The sequence below is a fragment of the Cetorhinus maximus genome, chromosome 15, assembly GCF_964194155.1.
Source record: "Cetorhinus maximus chromosome 15, sCetMax3.hap1.1, whole genome shotgun sequence".
NCBI classification, from domain to species: Eukaryota; Metazoa; Chordata; class Chondrichthyes; order Lamniformes; family Cetorhinidae; genus Cetorhinus; species Cetorhinus maximus.
The window spans coordinates 69,590,893-69,608,609 of record NC_135893.1 but is presented as its reverse complement, the minus strand read 5'-3'; the positions used below and the strand labels follow the sequence as shown (position 1 = coordinate 69,608,609).

General features: G+C 43.3%; 1 protein-coding gene across 2 annotated transcripts in view; it reads left to right on the top strand.

The window, feature by feature from the left end:
• The window catches only part of LOC144690779 (cytochrome P450 3A30-like), a 57,112-nt gene that overhangs the window by 21,116 nt on the left and 18,279 nt on the right, over positions 1-17,717 (top strand). For both annotated transcript variants that reach the window (XM_078558593.1, XM_078558592.1), the window contains exon 5: positions 9,841-9,954. In XM_078558593.1, the coding sequence (XP_078414719.1) occupies positions 9,841-9,954 (114 nt within the window). The remainder of the gene's footprint in view (positions 1-9,840; positions 9,955-17,717) is intronic.

The window sequence follows — 17,717 nt, the reverse complement described above, 5'->3', positions numbered from 1 at the left end:
AAACGGATCAGATCTAAAGCTCTGCTTACTTGCCACGTCCAGTTGAGAAAGCTGGAAAATTAAACAACCAACTGGAGAAGGAGCTCCACAAATATCACCATCAAATGATGGGAGAGTCCAACACGTATCAGTGCAAGAGATAGGCTGAAGCATTTGCAACAATCTTCAGCCAGAAGTGCCAAGGGGATAGTCAGTCTCAGTCTCCTCCTGAAGCCCTCAGTGCCACAGATGCCAGCCTTCAGCCAATTCGATTTACTCCATGTGATATCAAGAAATAGCTAAAGGCTATGGGCCTGGACAACATTCCATCAATCGTACTGAAGACTTGTGCTCCAGAACTAGTTGTTCCAGTACAACTACAACACTGACATCTACCCAGCAATGTGGAAAATTGCCCAGGTATGCCCTGTCCACAAAAAGCAGGACAAATCCAACCTGGCCAATTACAGCCGCATCAGTCTACTCACGAACATCAGCAAAATGTTGGAAGCAGTTGTCGACAGTACTGTCAAGCGATACTAATTCAGCAATAACCTGCTCAGTTTGGATTCTGCCAGGGCCTCTCAGCTCCTAACTTCATTAAAGTCTTGGTCCAAACATGGACAAAAGAGCTGAACTCCAGAGGTGAGGTGAGGGTGACTGCCCCTGACATCAGAGCAGCATTTGACCGAGGTGTGGCATCAAGGAGCCCGAGCATAAGTGGAGTCAATGGAAATCAGGGAAAACTCTCCAATATTTGGAGTCATACCTAACACAAAGGAAGATGTTTGTGGCTCTTGGAGGTCAATCATCTGAGTACCAGGACATCATGCAGGAGTTCTTCAGGCTAGTGTCCTAGGCCCAATCATCTTCGGCTGCTTCATCAATGTCCTTCCTTTCATCATAAGGTCAGAAGTGGGTATGTTCGCTGATGGTTCGCATAATGGTCAGCACCCCTTGCTTGCGACTCCTCAGATACTGAAGCAGTTGTGCCCATATGCAGCAAGACCTGGACAACATTCAGGCTTGGGCCGAAATGTGGCAAGTGACATTCATGCCACACAAGTGCATGGTGACCATATCCAATGACCATCTCCAACAAGAGAAAATCCAACCATATCCCCGTGAGATTCAATGGCATTACCATCGCTGAATCCCCTACTGTCAACATCCTGAGTGTTACCATTGACCAGAAACTGACATGCATATTTATATGTTTGGCCCAGTTCGAAGGGTGGGAAGTCTGTGGCAAGTCACTCATCTCCTGACTCCCCAAAGCCTATCCAGCATCTACAAGGCACAAGTCAAGAATGTGACGGAATACACTCCACTTGCCTGGATGAGTGTAGCTCCCACAGCACTCAAGAAGCTTGACACCATTCAGGACAAAGCAGCCCGCTTGATTGGCACCCGATCCACAAACATTCACTCCCTCCACTACCGACGCACAGCGGCAACAGTGTGTACCACCTACAAGATGCACTGCAGGAACTCATCAAGGCTCCTTTGACAGCACCTTCCAAACTTGTGACCTTTAATACCTAGAAGGACAAGGGCAGCAGATGCATGGGAACACCACCACCTGGAAGTTCCCCTCCAATCCACACACCATCCTGACTTGGAACAATATCACCGTTCCTTCATTAGGGAGGTGGTGGCATAGTGGTATTGTCACTGGACTGGTAATCTAGAGACCCAGGGTAATGTTCTGGGGACCTGGATTGAATCCCATCACGGCAGATGGTAGAATTTGAATTCAGTTAAAAAAAAAATCTAATTAATAAGTCTAATGATGACCATGAAGCCATTGCCAATTGTTGTGAAAACCCATCTGGTTCACTAATGTCCTTTTAGGGAAGGGAATCTGCCATCCTTACATGGTCTGGCCTACATGTGACTCCAGATCCACAGCAAGGTGGTTGACTCTCAAATACCCTCTGAACAAGGGCAATTAGGAAGGGCAATAAATGCTGGTCCAGCCAGTGACACCCACATCCCATAAACAACTATTTTAAAAAAATGTCATTGGGTCAAAATCCTGCAACTCTCTTCCTAACAGCATTGTGGGTGTACCTACAGCACATGGACTGTAGCGGTTCAAGAAGGCAGCTCACCATGACCTTCTCAAGGGCAATTATGGATGGGCAATGAAAATGTTGGCCTAGCCACTACCACATCCTGGGAAAGAATTTAAAAAAACATTAAAACAAAAACAAGATTTGGGGGTTGGGGGGGGGGGTGCGCTGGTGGTAGGGTTATTTGAAGTGAAATTGTGTCCCAGAATTCTTGGTGCCAAAGAGGACTAATGAACACTGAGGCTGGATTTTATGGACCCCTGCTGGGCGTGTTTCTGGCAGAAGGCATGTAACATATGACATGCCATTTGCATTCTCGCTAACCCCCAGCCCAGTCCCCATGAAATGGTAGGTGGCATTAGTATCTAATAGGTTCTGTTGATGGATGTTAAATACCCAGTGGTTTAAGGTAGTAAGGTGAACAGGTGTTGGGTATCGATTAGTTAACTATACTCTGATGTGTATATAAAGAAGAGTCAGCCAGCACTTGGTGCATCAAAAGAAAAGCACTGGGTGTGATGGTTATAGAGTGGAGAAATAAGCTCAGAACTAAGATCAGAAATAAACAATATCTACCGAAAGCATCCTAGTCTCGGTGTCTTCTTCACAACCAGGCTTGGGAATTTCGCTAACATTGGCAGCAGAGAATGGTTACCTGAAAGTTAAGATTGGAGACAGGGTGGAATCACCCCAGATGTGCACTAAGTGCGGTAACAGGCGGGTAAAATGACATTTTACCTCCCAGCTGCAATGGTGGGTTTTCACACTATATCGCCCTGCCACATTACTTAAGCATTCCCGGGAAATATGCAGTTTCCATGGTGGGCGGGTTCTCATTTCGCGCACCACGCCATCACCTTGCTGCTTCTTCATGCCAGGCACTACATTTAAAGTACAGCCGCACCCAATGCTTCCAGCCCAGGATTGTAGCAAAGAAGACATGGCCCTGAAAGACAAGAAGGCTGAAGCCCTCGAGCGTCTTTTTGGATTCCATGGAGGCCCGCTGTGATGTCCTCCACCCCCGCTCTGGCTGCAGAAGGGGCAGCAACATTACCACTCTGGCTTGGTACGTGATGCCAGTGATTATCAGTGGCAGTGGTGATCAGTGCTAATGCTGCACAGAAGAGGTTGGCCATCCAATGCAGAGAGAGGATGAATGATCTCATCCGTGCAGTCAGGGTATGGCAACCATCTCAGCACTCTAAACTCACACGCTCAAGCCCATCACACATTCACTGGCATCTCACTCACTGCCAGCTCACAAGACATCACCACCCATTCTCACACACACACCCTCACATGTCCACCTGACCTCATCTCTCTGGAGTCTGCCTCCTCAGCCCTCACCATCTTGAGGCCACTTGCACAGATGAACATGTGCCCCCACACACACCCTGGGATACCCCCCTTACCTGGTACAGCCCTCACCCTGCAGCCTCTTCCCTTGCCTGAGGCCACTTCACACCCTCCCCCAAGCAAGACCTTGCCCTGCAGCCGTTGAAAAGCCATCTACATATGGCTGATCTGGTAGGTAGAAATCTACCCATGAGCCCCCCTAAAAGTGATGTGGTGCTGTCTGTGAAGCCTGGTCATGATGACTGAGTGCTGCCCGAAGCAAGGTAGGCAAACAAATCTTGAAGTTCCAAGCGAAGTGCGGCCCACCAAGTGCACTTCTATATGCTGTTGTGAAACACGTTGGTGTGTTTCCCGCTGACGTGGGTGAACGATCCAGCAGGTTGGGGGGGATGAGTCCAGCAGGTTGGTCTTATAATGATATGCTGATGTATTACAATGAGGTCCCTGACGTCCGTTGGCGGGGAACGCGGCCCGCAATCGGCGGATGGAGCAATCACAAACTGGTTTCACGACATGGTGAAACTGATTTTTGGCCTTCTCGCCATATTGTCCACTAACGCCACTGAACACGCCTGACACCAGCAGGCACAGAAAATCGCAGCCTGAGATTTACTTGCAGAAAGAACATTAGAATTGGAGTGTTGTTATTGAGAGAAGACTGTAATTGGAAACTCTTTGAAGAAAAATGACTGGAACCAGGAATAAGGTTGCAGGATATGATTTTCCACCACTGTTTTGTGAAACGGAGCCTTACGATCAAGGGAAAAATGAAGTCGAGGCATGGACATGGGTTACGTCTCTACCAGAAAAAAGCAAGGGATAGCTCTGGCACTTTCACTTCCTGCCAGGGGCGAGATCCTCCACAGTGTTCAAACAACTAGATACTCAAGAACTGAACAATGATGAAGGTTTGGACATTCTGTTGACATTCATGGATAAAATTTATATGAAAGATGACTTATTAAATGCCTATGAGGCTTGGTCGGACTTTGATAAATTTTTTTTTTAAATGGGTGACCCTCCCGTTGAAGGATACAACATGGAGTTTAACCCACTAGAATGCAGCAATTCCACTTGGAAATTCCTAAATCAGTACTTGCCTTTAAATTATTGGACTGTGCTAGGCTATCAAACATGGATAGGCTCTTGGTTTTAACCGGAGTTAGGTTCAAAGAGAAGGAAATGCTTATGGATCAAATGTCCAAAACCTTAAAAATTCTGAGAAAGCATTCATTTCGGGCTGCTTTTGAGGTACAAATAGGATCTTCAGCTGTAAAACCAAAGATGGAGGTTGCAATGCTAGCAGCATTTTGAGACCATTCGAAGCACTTCCCAAACATCTGTATGAAAGAAAAATTACAAAGTATGAGGACAGAGACCTCTTGGAGAGCTATAACAGGCAGCAGGAGTTGGGCAATTATGGAAAGAGGATGAACCCCAGGAATAACCAAGGGGTGGTCAACAGGTGCTTCAGATGCAACTCTAAGTATCATCATGCGTTGACTTGCCCCAAAAAGAAAAATGGGGTTTTTGAGACAACACATGGTATGGAAGGCAAGAAAGACGATACTGGTCAATTGGAAGGAGTCGTATTGGTCACCAGAAGCTTCGTTCCGGTAGTGAGTATCCTAGTTGCGGATCATTCAATTGCAGTTCTAGATAGTGGGTGTACGTTCACAGTATGTGGAGCAGATATACTAAAATATTACATGGATTCTTTAGGTAAGGAAGACTGAAGTAAGGTCAAAGAGGATGACGGCTTTACTTGTTTCAGGTTCGGTGATGGTAATGTGTTGAAAACACTGAAGAATAGTAATTCTGTGTAAAATAGGGGTAAATCACTTTATCAGTACTGATGTGGTATCGAGTGAAATACCTTTGCTGTTAAGTAAGCCTTCAATGATAAAGGCCCAAATGAAGTTGGACATGGAGCATGATAAAGCGATTTTATTTTTGGGGGATCTGTAGATTTGCAATTTACACAGTCGGGACATCATTGTATTTCTTTAAGGCTTATTATCTCTAGACAGAATGTTAAAGAGGTATTAATGGCAGCTGGGAATAGGGATTTAAAGGAGAAGAAGCAAATTATTACCAAACTACATCGACAATTTGCACATCCCTCAGGCCATAGGTTGAAGATTCTGTTAAAGGATGCAGGGGTACTGGATGGGGAATACACTAGACTTGTTGAAGATATTGGTGAAAAATGTGATTATTTATAAAATGTACAGGAGAACGCTATTGCGACCAGTAGTAAGTCTTCCATTGGTGAGAGACTTTATTGAAACTGTAGCGATGAACTTCAAATTATGAGATAAAGACAAAAATTCTTTTACATTTTGTGGTTGGAGTTACTAGATTCAGTCTGTTGATGGTGAATTTTAGTAAAGGGGGAAAAAAAAAAGTAATTATCGATAAAATAATAGAAAGATGGTTAGGAACAGGACCGGGATCACCAGTTCAATTCTTAATGGACAATGAAGGAGAATTTGCCAGTGATGAATTCAGGATTGTGTGTGAAAATTTGAAAATTGTCGCAATGCACAGCAGAAAGTCCTTTTTAGCAATGGGATATGAGAAAAATCATGCTGCGATTGACAAAATGCTCCGAAAAATCATAGCTGACCAACTGAGTTGTAAATTGGCAACTGCTCTAGCGTGGGCAGTACATGCAGAAAGCACACTCCAGATGGTTGGGGCTACAGCCCCTATCAATTAGTTCATGGCAGGGATCCAAAGATACCTTCAATAATGTGGGACCATCTTCCGGCTTTGGAGGGGATGACCATTTTTGCAGAACATTTAACTGCCATGCATGCAGGGAGGAGAGCATTTCTTAAGGCAGAGGTTCCGGGGGAAAAAAATCAGGAGAGCTTTGAGGTATCGAATCAGGATGTCAGAAATGAATTTTAAGTCCAGGGACGTAGTGTATTATAAGAGAAGGGCAGAAAGAATGGAAAGGCCCAGGAAAAGTTATAGGCACTGATGGAAAAATGATAATCTAGGGATGGATTTGTATGGAGGAAGTACTTCCCAGATGGTACATGCAAAGCTAAAGCCAGACTTGTAGCTCAGGAATTTGAGGAACAACTGGGTGACGAGGAAGTTAGAATAGATTCCCCAACAGCAGGAAAGGTAAGTTTGTGGATTTTCTAGCACTTTTACCAATATACTCTTGGGAATGTAAATCCATTGATTTCAAAGCTGCATTTTTATAAGGGGAACAATTTCAAAGAGAAATATTGTTAAAGCCTCCAAAAGAAACTGGAGATATAGAGGGGAAATTATGGAGGTTAAACAAGTGTGTTTACAGTTAAGTGATGCATCCAGGCTATGGTATTTTTCAGTTAGGTCCATCCTACTAAAAGCTGGTTGCATTCAGCTAAAGGCAGATCCAGCAATGTTTTATTGATGCTATTAAGGAAAACTAGCAGGCATTTTATTAATGCATGTAGGTGATTTCCTGTTGGGGGTTGGGGGGGGTGGGGGGGGTGCGGGTGTGAATCTGCGGCATTTGAGAAATTTGTGATGGATAAAATTATTAAAAATTTCAAAATTGGAACCTGGGCTTCTGGAGCTTTTAAGTATATAGGGTTGGACATTAGACAGACTAAGTTGAGAATTACCCTGACTCAACAGTCTTACCTAGAGAATGGTAATAAGGTCCTGATAAATTGGGCCAGATCCTCACAAAAGGAAGACTCTGGAACCAAGGAAGAAGCAAATAAATTAAGAAGCTTAATTGGGCAATTAAACTGGTTATGCACACAAACTAGACAGATGAGTGCTATGATGTATTAGAATTGGGCACCATGCTGAAATATGTTGGGGAAGTACTGAAAGCAAATAATTTCTTCAATGTCTTAAGTTTAGAAGAATGTATGCACAGATTTCCAGACCCAAAAGGGATGAAATTAGTCATTTTTAGTGATGCCTCATGCACTAACCTCCCTGATTATTCAAGCACAGCAGGATTCATTATATTTTTAGTGGGAAGAAACAATAAATGTTGTCCACTAGCCTGGGAATCAAAAGAAATAGAGTAGTGAAAAGCACCTTAGCTGCAGAGACACTTGCACTGGCAGAAGTGATAGATATGGCTACATAATTATCGAGTATTTTAAAGGAACTCCTATATAAGGGGCAACTGGGGAAAAATGTGCCTATAAATTGCTGTATAGATAACTGTTGGCTCTGGGACAATGTTCATTTGACAAAGAGTGTCATGGAAAAGAGGGTTGAGGATTGATCTCGCGAGTATTAAAGAGATGTTGGAAAGGAAGGCGATTTCCAAAATAACATGGGTCGACGCAAGTCACCAGTTGTCGGATTGTTTGACAGAAAGAACTGCTTGTCCAAAGAAATTGTTGGATATTCTCAAAGAGGGACACCTTGTGTTATAGTGGATTATGAGAACACAGAAATGTTTATATTGTAACCTTATTAATTTTTATATTTCCAAGATTAGGTGGAATATGGAATATATTATTTGATTGTATAATAAGATAACATGTACTATCATTTTGTACTTTTTCTTACGAATAGTTTTTGTTTGCATATCAATTTAATTTGAAAAAGGGGAATCAGATAGGTTCTGTTGATGGATGTTAAATACCCAGTGGTTTAAGTTAATAAGGCTAACAGGTGTTGGTTATTGACTAGTTAATTATACTTAGATGTGTATATAAAGAAGAGTCAGCCAGCACTGGGTGTGACGGTGTTAGAATAGAGAAGTAAGCTCTGTAATAAACAGCCTCTCCCAAAAGCATCCAAGACTGTGTCTTCACAACCAGGTTTTTGAATTTCTCTAACAGGTGGGCAGGGACTGCCATTTTTTGTTTAAAATAATTAACAGGAAATTGAGCTTGTTAACAAGCCAATTGACCCAAATATTACACTGCCCATGTCATAATACAGTTGGTGTGGTCAGGCGGGAGTGAGCAGGCCATTTTATTTGAACCCAAATGGTTAAAAGGTGGGAAGGGAGTGGGGTTTGTCCTTTGGCAGGGTGTCCTGTGTGCATCGGGAGCAACACCCCATTATGCCTCCCTGCGTGGCCTCCAAAACCCATCCCACCCAGCCCCCCTCCCCCTCCCCCTCCCCCTCCCTAAGGTGCCCAATGCCTGTCCGCTCTAAAAGCCCGGGACTTACTGTGGTTATCTGATGTGTAATATACCTTTAAGAAGAATGTTATAATAGAAGTTCACATGATCTTATTATCCAATGACAGAGTAGCGCAGGCTACCTTTAGTAGTCAGTAGTCAGTAGCCTAGAGTAAGAACCCCTACATTACAGATGGTTTTAGTTGTAAGCACACAAGTGTAGCTGCTGAGTTCCTTTTGTAAATAAATAGAATGTGTTCTACGTAAGAACTGTCTGCTGATCTGCTTTATCTATCATACCAACTCGGTCATCCTGAAACAAGAGTGCAACCGGATCCATTAGTCCAACTAAACTAGTGACCAGGATCCAACACTTACCTTAGTCTGGGATCCATTGGTCATCTTCCCAAGGCCTGCTTGCAGATCTGGCAGCACCAACTACTGAGCTCTGGCGCTGCTGGGACAGCTAGAGCTGCCGACAATCTGTTTAGCTGGCTGCTCTTGAGGGCAGGGCAGGCCTTCCTCCCACTGAGGGGTGGAAGCCCCACATTCTATTCAGTTTGACTGCCCCCAGTGTGTTATTGCTGCGGGACAGCCTTTTTTAAAAAGTTGGTGGGTTTGAAACTGACTTTAGTAATGTGAGGGGAGGGGGGTGTGGGGTCGAGCAATAAACAACCCCCCTCCACTAGGCTCATTATACCCAGATGTCAGAGACTTGTCCCAAATTAGACCTCAGGCTTCATATGAATAAACCTGGTGAGTTGCCAATGCCAGTTTACCACATACCAATATGGGTCGCCTGTAGCTCCAGCAGTGACTCTTGAGGATTTGGCGAATGGTAAGTGGCTGAACAGGGGGAAGGTTGGCTGGCAGGTCTGATGTGGAATTAAAAGTGCACTCCTTCTCTTTGTTCATCACTAATGTAGGTTGCCACATAGAAAAGTACCTTTACTTGCCAGTTGTCTGTGGCAGGTGTTGAGGGAACCAACAAGAGGGAAAAACATACTTGACCTAATCCTCACCAACTTGCTTGCCACAGATGTATCTATCCATGACTGTATCCGAAGGAGTGACCACCGCACAGTCATTGTGGAGACAAAGACTTGCCTTCACATTTGAGGATACCCTCCATCATGTGGCACTACCCAAAAAAGACTCAGTTTGATCCTATTGTGTTACTCCCTTCCCCAAACTACCTCCTCCTCATACAGCCTGAACACACACTGTGCAGTTTCAGCTTAAATCACTTTCGGAAATAATATGTCATTGACCCTGATATGTGATGAACAAAAAATAGATGTTAAGACTTCCTCCCTTTTCTGTAGAACTTTGGTCTGAATGGGCCACTGACTGAGTCCATCCTGGTTGTCGATGATGACAAATGGAAGAGAATCCGAAGTGTGCTTTCGCCAGCCTTCACCAGCGGGAGACTGAAAGAGGTAACAACCCCCATCCCACTCCCCAATAGATCGACTCCTTTGTGCTTATACTTGTGATATGTAAGGTATATAGACAAGTGAGTTGGATCCAAAATCATCCAATAATAATTGACTTCTTATGAAGGTGAGAGAATGGATGCTGATATGTTCAGAAGCACTAGAACATTAGGTATTAAAACACAAAGTGACGCGTTTATGTGTAATCTGTTAACATCTACAGGGTTCTGAGGTGATTAGACTCCATCTTCCCTTCACTTCATTGTGTCCAGAGCACATTCAAGAATACTCTGAGAATCTAGGCTTAATATTTTCCTAGTTTACTTAAAAAAGCATCCTCATTCCTAATTAAGATTGTTTCCTTGGAAGGCATCCCATCAATCATGGTCTTTGTCTTAGCCTAACACTCATTGTTCTACTACCTCAGCCCAGATAACACAACACAATACCCGACTGCCCTGGCTCCTATAAAAGCATCCTATAAAACATAATCTAGCATGAATGCCTCCAAATGAAAGTGTGGCAAGGGCAGGTTTGACTAGATGCAGTTTCAATTGTCAGCATCCCAATTGTTAAGGATTCCATGTTTATGTGGAAAGCCTTTATTATAAAATGGAAGCTTTCAAAAGTACTTCTCTTACATGTAGTGTAAAGTGGTCGAGAGGTTCAGATGTGGCAGGTAGGTGTTGCTAATCTGTGATTACATTATCTATCAGTCTGACTACTGTTACTGATTCTTGCCTTCGTATAGTGGGTTTAAGATACTTGACAGAGGAAAACTGAAAAAAAGGATCAGATTGTTGGAGATGTGCCTGAAAGATTGTCCAAAAAGATGGTCTGCAAGAAAACATTTCAAGGCAGAAAGTTCCAGAATGTGGGACTGAGGTGACTAAAGGCTCTTAACTCAATGTGTGGATGAAGGGAGAATGGGAGTGAGGGACAGACAGAAGGCCAAAGATGACCCATTGGAGGAGATGTAAGGCAAGCTAAGGCAGTAAAGTAGTGTAGTGTGAGGCTAAGGAGTGATTTGAAGGTGAGGATAAGATTTTAAGTTTAATGTGTTGAGCGATGCAGTCAATGTAGATCAACAAGACCAGGTGATGGGTATGGGATTTGGCACAAGATGGGGTATGCAGGTTGAATTTTGAGGGAGTTTGCAGATGAAGTACCATGAGTTCTTCTTAGCTGGTGTGGTTTACAGGGCTTGAAAAGGAGTTTCTGTTGGGAGATGACGGAGCCATGAAATGCCTATGCCAGTTTGAGGTAATCCTGATGTGATGGGGAGATTTTAACTGAGGACAGTGAAACACAGAAGAGTGTAAAATGTCTCTACTGCAGAAGGATCTGGTGAACAATAATAACTCCTGGAATCTATCTGCAATACCAGCCTTTTTAAACCCCTTCCCTTGCCTTTCCATCTTCATCTCTAAGTCTGAGGAGGTCATGGCACTCTTTGGCACTGAGGCCATCCGTTCAGTTGCCTCTGTTACACCTCCTTGATCCTCTCCATATATTAACCCTGAGCAGAGTCTGATTCTTGCTTCTCCCCTATTTCCCCTCCTGTCCTATCCAGGCTCCCTTCAACCATGAGGTCCACCTCCTGCTCCCTTGATCCAATTCTCACCAATTGCTGACCACCCAACCTCCTTTCCTACCCCCCATGCTAGTTGAGATTGTAATTCCATTCTTTTCGAGCAGTGTTTCTATCCATCCTCCCCTTTCTGCAAAACTGCTGTCAACATGCCTTCTCAAAAAAAAATGCTGAAGCCCCTTCCATCCTTGCAAACTATTACTCCATGCCAACATCCCAAGTCCTCCATGTAGTTTTCTCCCAATCTGTATTACACTTTTCATCGTTACTTGATGTTTGCATCTCCTCAATCAGATGTTGGCCCCTCCTCCCCTGTATTGTGCAAATGATTTGGACTATGCTCATGCAGCTTCACTTTTACAATGCAGTCATAACCAGAGCATCTTACACAATAGCTTGTCTGCTCATCAGATGCACCATTACCTCTGAAGATGGACCATCATCTTCAGCCCCTGCCACACTCCACAAACTTCAGCTCATTGAGAATTCCATTGTCCGTAACCTGCATCAAGTCCCACATCGCTTCCTATCTACACAATGCCTTCAATATAAATTTTTACCTTGTACTTAAATCTCTTCAAGGCATATTCCTCCCTATCTCTGAAGCCTCCTACAATGGCATGCCAACTCTGTTTTTCTGACTCTGGCCTTTTATGCAGCTTCCTCACTGCATCCCTCTCACCTCACCATTGGCAACCATATTTTCAACCGCTTAGATTCCACACTGGAATTCATTGCCTTAGTTCCACACCCCCTTTCTCCTTTTAAATCCCAGCTGCTTGACTAAGCCTTTGGCTACCTCTCCTAATATTTCCACCTTTGGCCTTGCATCCATTTATTTTTGATATCACACTGGCTACCAAAGACATAAGTAGGACTAAGAACTAGGTTCTGCCCAGGGAGTGTGAGCAGTTAGGAGCTAAATTAAAAGTCAGAACCACAAAGGTAATAATCTCTTGATTCCTACAAGAGCTGCAATAAAATTGGTATAGAGTAAATAGGATCAGAAAGTTGGATGCATGGCTCAAAGATTGGTGTAGGAGAAATTAGTTTTGATTTATTGGGCAGTGGTATGAAAGAGGGAGCTGTACCATTGGGACAGTCTTCACTTGAACTATGCTGGACCAGAGTCCTAGCGAATTTTATAACTAGAGCTGTAGACAGGGGCTTTAAACTAAATAGTCGGGGTTGCGTTTCACATGAGGGGAGATTTAGAAAGTTTAAGAAAAAGGACAAGACAATAGTGCAGGATAGCAAAATGGGCAATGATAACCAGAATGTGACAGGAAGGGACAGGGTGTACAAACATAAGAATGCACCCGCAAATAAGATCAAAGTAGCAATAAAATGTAAAAAGACAGAATTAAAGTCTCTTTACAAATGATGCAAGCGTTCAGATAACAAGATGGATGAAATGATAGCACAAGTAAAAATAAATGGTATAATATGATAGCCATTACAGAGGCGTGACCAAGACTGGTATCTGAATATACATGGATATTTGCCATTTTGGATGGACAGGAATAGGAGGTGCAGTAGCACTGTTTGTAATGGATGAGATCAGTACAATAGTGAGAAATGATCTAGGTTCAAAATACCAAGATGTAGAGTCAGTGTGGGGGGAGATAAGAAACAGCAAAGGAAGGAAATCACTGGTGGTAGTAGTTCATAGGCCCCCTAATAGTAGCTACTTTGTAGGACAGAGTGTAAATCAAGGAATAATGGGGGCTTGTAAGAAAGGCACTCCAATAATCATAGGTGATTTTAATCTTCTTGTAGATTGGATGAATCAAATTGGCAATGGTCACTTGGAGGATGAATTTGTAGTGTGTTTTCAGGTCAGTTTCTTAGAAGAATACATTCTGGAACCAACCAAGGAACAGGCTATATTAGACCTGGCAATGTGAAAAGAGACAGGATTAATTAATGACCTCATGGTAAAGGATCCTCAAGGCAAGGGTGATTGTAACATGGAATTTCACATTTAGTTTGAGGTGAGAAATGTGGATCTAAAACGAGTCACTTAAATAAAGGCAGAGTTGTCTAAAGTGGATTGGGAAAATAGGTTAAAGCGTAAGATGGTAGAGAAGCAGTGGCAGATATTTAAGGAGGTGTTTCATAACTGTCAACAAGGATATATTCTATTGAGAAAGAAGCTAGGAGAATGATATGCTATCAATGGCTAACTAAGGAAGTTAAGGATGGTATCAAACTGAAAGAAAAGGTGTACAATCATGTCAAGATTAATGGTAGCTAGAAGATTGGGATTTTTTTTTAGAAACTAGCAAAGGACAACTAACAAATAATAAAGAGGGAGAAATTAGTATGAGACAGAAACTAGCAAGAAATACAAAGACAGACAGGAAAAGCTTCTACAAGTATATAAGAAGGAAAAGAATAGCTTAAGTAAGTGTTGGCCGCCGAGAGGATGAGACTGCAGAATTAATAATAAGAAACATGGAAATAGCAGAGACTTAACTGTCTTCACAGTAGAAGGCACAAAGCATCCCAAGAAAAGTAGAAAATCAATTGGCAAAGGGAAGGGGGAACTTTAAAATAATCCTGATCACTAGAAAAAACTAATGGGAATAAAGTAGTGACACGTCCCCTGGACTTGGTGGCCTGTATCTTAGGGTGTTTTTTTAAAAAGTAGCTGTAGAGATAGTGGATGCGTTGGTTGTAATCTTCAAAAATTCCCTCGGTTCTGGAAAGGTCCTAACAGGTTGGAAAACTACAAATGTAACATCTATATTCAAGAAAGGGAGATAGAAAGCAGGAAACTATAGGCTAGTTGGACTAACATTTGTCATTTGCAAGTGCTAGAAACCATTATTAAGGAAGTAGAAGCAGAACATTTAGAAAATCATAATACAATCAGGCAGAGTCAACATGGTTTGTGAAAGGAAAATCCTGTTTGACAAATCCATTATAGTTCGTTGAGGATTCTTTTCTTATTCGTCCATGGGATTTAGGCATCGCTGGCTAGGCCAGCATTTCTTGCCCATCCCTAATTGCCCTTTAGAAGGTGATGGTGAGCTGCCGCCTTGAATCGCTGCAGTCCATGTGGTATAAGTACACCCACAGTGCTGTTAGAGAGGGTGTTCCAGGATTTTGACCCAGCAACATTGAAGGAAGGGCGATATATTTCCAAATCAGGATGGTGAGTGATTTGGAGGGGAACTTCCAGGTGGTGGTGTTCCCACATATCTGCTGTCCTTGTCCTTCTAGATGGTAGTAGTCATGGGTTTGGAAGGTGCTGTCTAAGGAGACATGGTGAATTCCTGCAGTGCACCTTGTGGATAATGCACATTGCCACCACTGTGCGTCGGTGGTGGAGGGAGTGAATGTTTGTGGATGTGGTGTCAATCAAGCGGGCTGCTTTATCCTGGATGGCATCTTGAGCTTCTCAAGCGTTATGGGAGCTGCCCTCATCCAGGCAAATGGGGAGTATTCCATCACACTCCAGACTTGTGCCTTGTAGATGGTGGACAGGCTTTGGGGAGTCAGGCGGTGAGTTACTCACTGCAGGATTCCTAGTCTCTGACCCGCTCTTGTAGTCACAGTATTTAAATGGGTAGTCCAATTCAGTTTATGGTCAATGGTAACCCCACCCCACGATGTTGATAGTGAGGATTCAGCGATGGTAATGCCATTGAATGTCACAGGACGATCGTTAGACTCTCTCTTGTTGGAGATGGTCATTGCCTGACACTTGTGTGGCACGAATGTTACTTGCCACTTGCCAGTCCAAACTTGGATATTGTCCAGGTCTTGTTGCATTTGGACATTGGCTGCTTCAGAATCTGAGGAGTCACGAATGATGCTGAATATTATGCAATCATCAACGAGCATCCCCACTTCTGATCTTATGAGGGAAGGAAGGTCATTGATGAAGTAGCTAAAGATGGTTGGGCCAAGGACACTACCCTGAGGAACTCCTGCAGTGATGTCCTGGGACCAAGATGATTGACCTCCAACAACCACAACCATCTTTCTTTCTGCTAGGTGTGACTCCAACCAGTGGAGAGTTTTCCTCCTGATTTCCATTGACTCCAGTTTTGCTAGGGCTCCTAAATGTCACACTCGGTCAAATGCTGCCTTGAAATCAAGAGCAGTCACTCTCCATAGAACCATAGAAAAGTTACAGCACAGAAGGAAGCCATTCGGCCCATCTTGTCCATGCCAGCCCGAGGACACCCTGGTGCCCTTTCCAATCTCACCTTCCTGCATGCGGCCTATAGCCCTGCAGCTTATAGCACTTTAGGTGCAGATCCAGGTACTTTTTTAAGGTGTTTAGAGTTTCTGCCTCTACCACCAACTTGGGCAGCGAATTCCAGACACCCACTACCCTCTGCGTAAAAAAGTTCTTCCTCATGTCCCCCCTACACCTTCTGCCACTTATCTTGAATCTATGTCCCCTGGTTCTAGAATTCTCCAGCAAGGGAAACAATTTTATCCTGTCCACTCTATCTATTCCCCTCATAATTTTGTACACCTCAATCAAGTCACCTCTCAGCCTTCTTTGTTCTAAGGAAAATAACCCCAACCTATCCAATCTCTCTTCATAGCTACACTTTTCTAACCCTGGCAACATTCTTGTAAACCTCCTCTGCACTCTCTCTAGAGCTATTACGCTATTACGTCCTTCCTGTAATGTGGTGACCAGAACTGCACACAATACTCCAGTTGTGGCTTCACCAGTGTTTTGTACAATCCCAACATTATATTCTTACTTCTATATTCTATACCTCTGCCAATGAAGGAGAGCATTCCATATGCCTTCTTTACAACCTTGTCTACTTGACCTTGTCAAATGCCTTGCTAAAATCCATGTACACAACATCCACTGCACTACCTTCATCAACCCTTCTTGTCACTTCCTCAAAGAATTCAATCAAATTTGTGAGGCAAGACCTTCCTTTAACAAATCCATGCTGACCATCCCTGACTAGTCCATGCCTTTCCACATGACAGTTAATCCTATCTCTCAGGATTGATTCTACTAATTTGCTCACCACCGATGTAAGACTAACTGGCCTATAATTATTTGGCATTTCCTTTGATCCCTTTTTAAACAATGGAACTACGTTTGCATTTCTCCAGTCGTCCGGTACCTCCCCTGTATCTAGTGAAGATTGGAAAATCATCCTCAGAGCATCTGCTATCTCCTCCCTGACTTCCTTCAGCAGCCTCGGAAACAATCCATCTGGCCCTGGTGACTTATCAACTTTCAAGGATTTCAACCCTTCGAGCACTTTCTCCCTCTTTATGACTATCCCATCCAATATCTCGCAGTGTTCCTCCTGGACTACTATATCTACATCCTCCCTTTCCTTTGTAAACACGGAGACAAAATATTCATTCAAAACCCTTCCCACAGCCTCTGCATCTACATACAAGTTTGCATCTTCATCTCTGATAGGTCCCACTTTTTCCTTAACTAACCTTTTAGCATTAATGTATTGGTAAAACATCTTTGGGTTATCTTTAACTTTACTTGCTAATCTTTTTTCATGCCCTCTCTTTGATTTCCTTATTTCCTTTTTAACTTCGTCCCTGCACTTCCTATATTCGTCTAGGCTATCTGCAGTGCTTAGTTCTTTGTGCCTATCGTACGCTTTCTTTTTCTGTTTGATCTTCCCCTGTATTCCTCTAGACAACCAGGGAGGTCTAGATTTGGCAGTACCACTCTTATTTTTGTAGGGGACATGTCTACTTTGTACAATTAGGATCTCACTTTTTAGTGCTTCCCACTGGTTTTCCACTGTTTTATCCTCCAGCAGTGCTGTCCAATCCACCTCAGCCAAGTCCCTTCTCATTTCTGCAAAATTTGCCTTCACCCAGTTCAAGACTTTTTTTCCTGCCTTATCTCTGTCCTTTTCCATGGTAATGCTAAATCTAACTGAATTGTGATCACTGTCCCCGATATGGCCGCCAACTGTTACTTCACCCATTTGCTCTTCTTCGTTTCCCCAAGACTAGGTCGAGGATTGCATCTCCTCTCGTTGGGTTTGTCACTAATTGGTGACAACTCTGCAGTTCAGCTCTTTCGTCCATGTTTGAACATACTTCAGTACAAGCAAGGAATTCACTAAATTTCAGTGTGATTCCAGATGATTTGGGTTGCCAACTCTCCAGGATTGTCCTGGACTTTCCAGGAATATGAGATAATCTT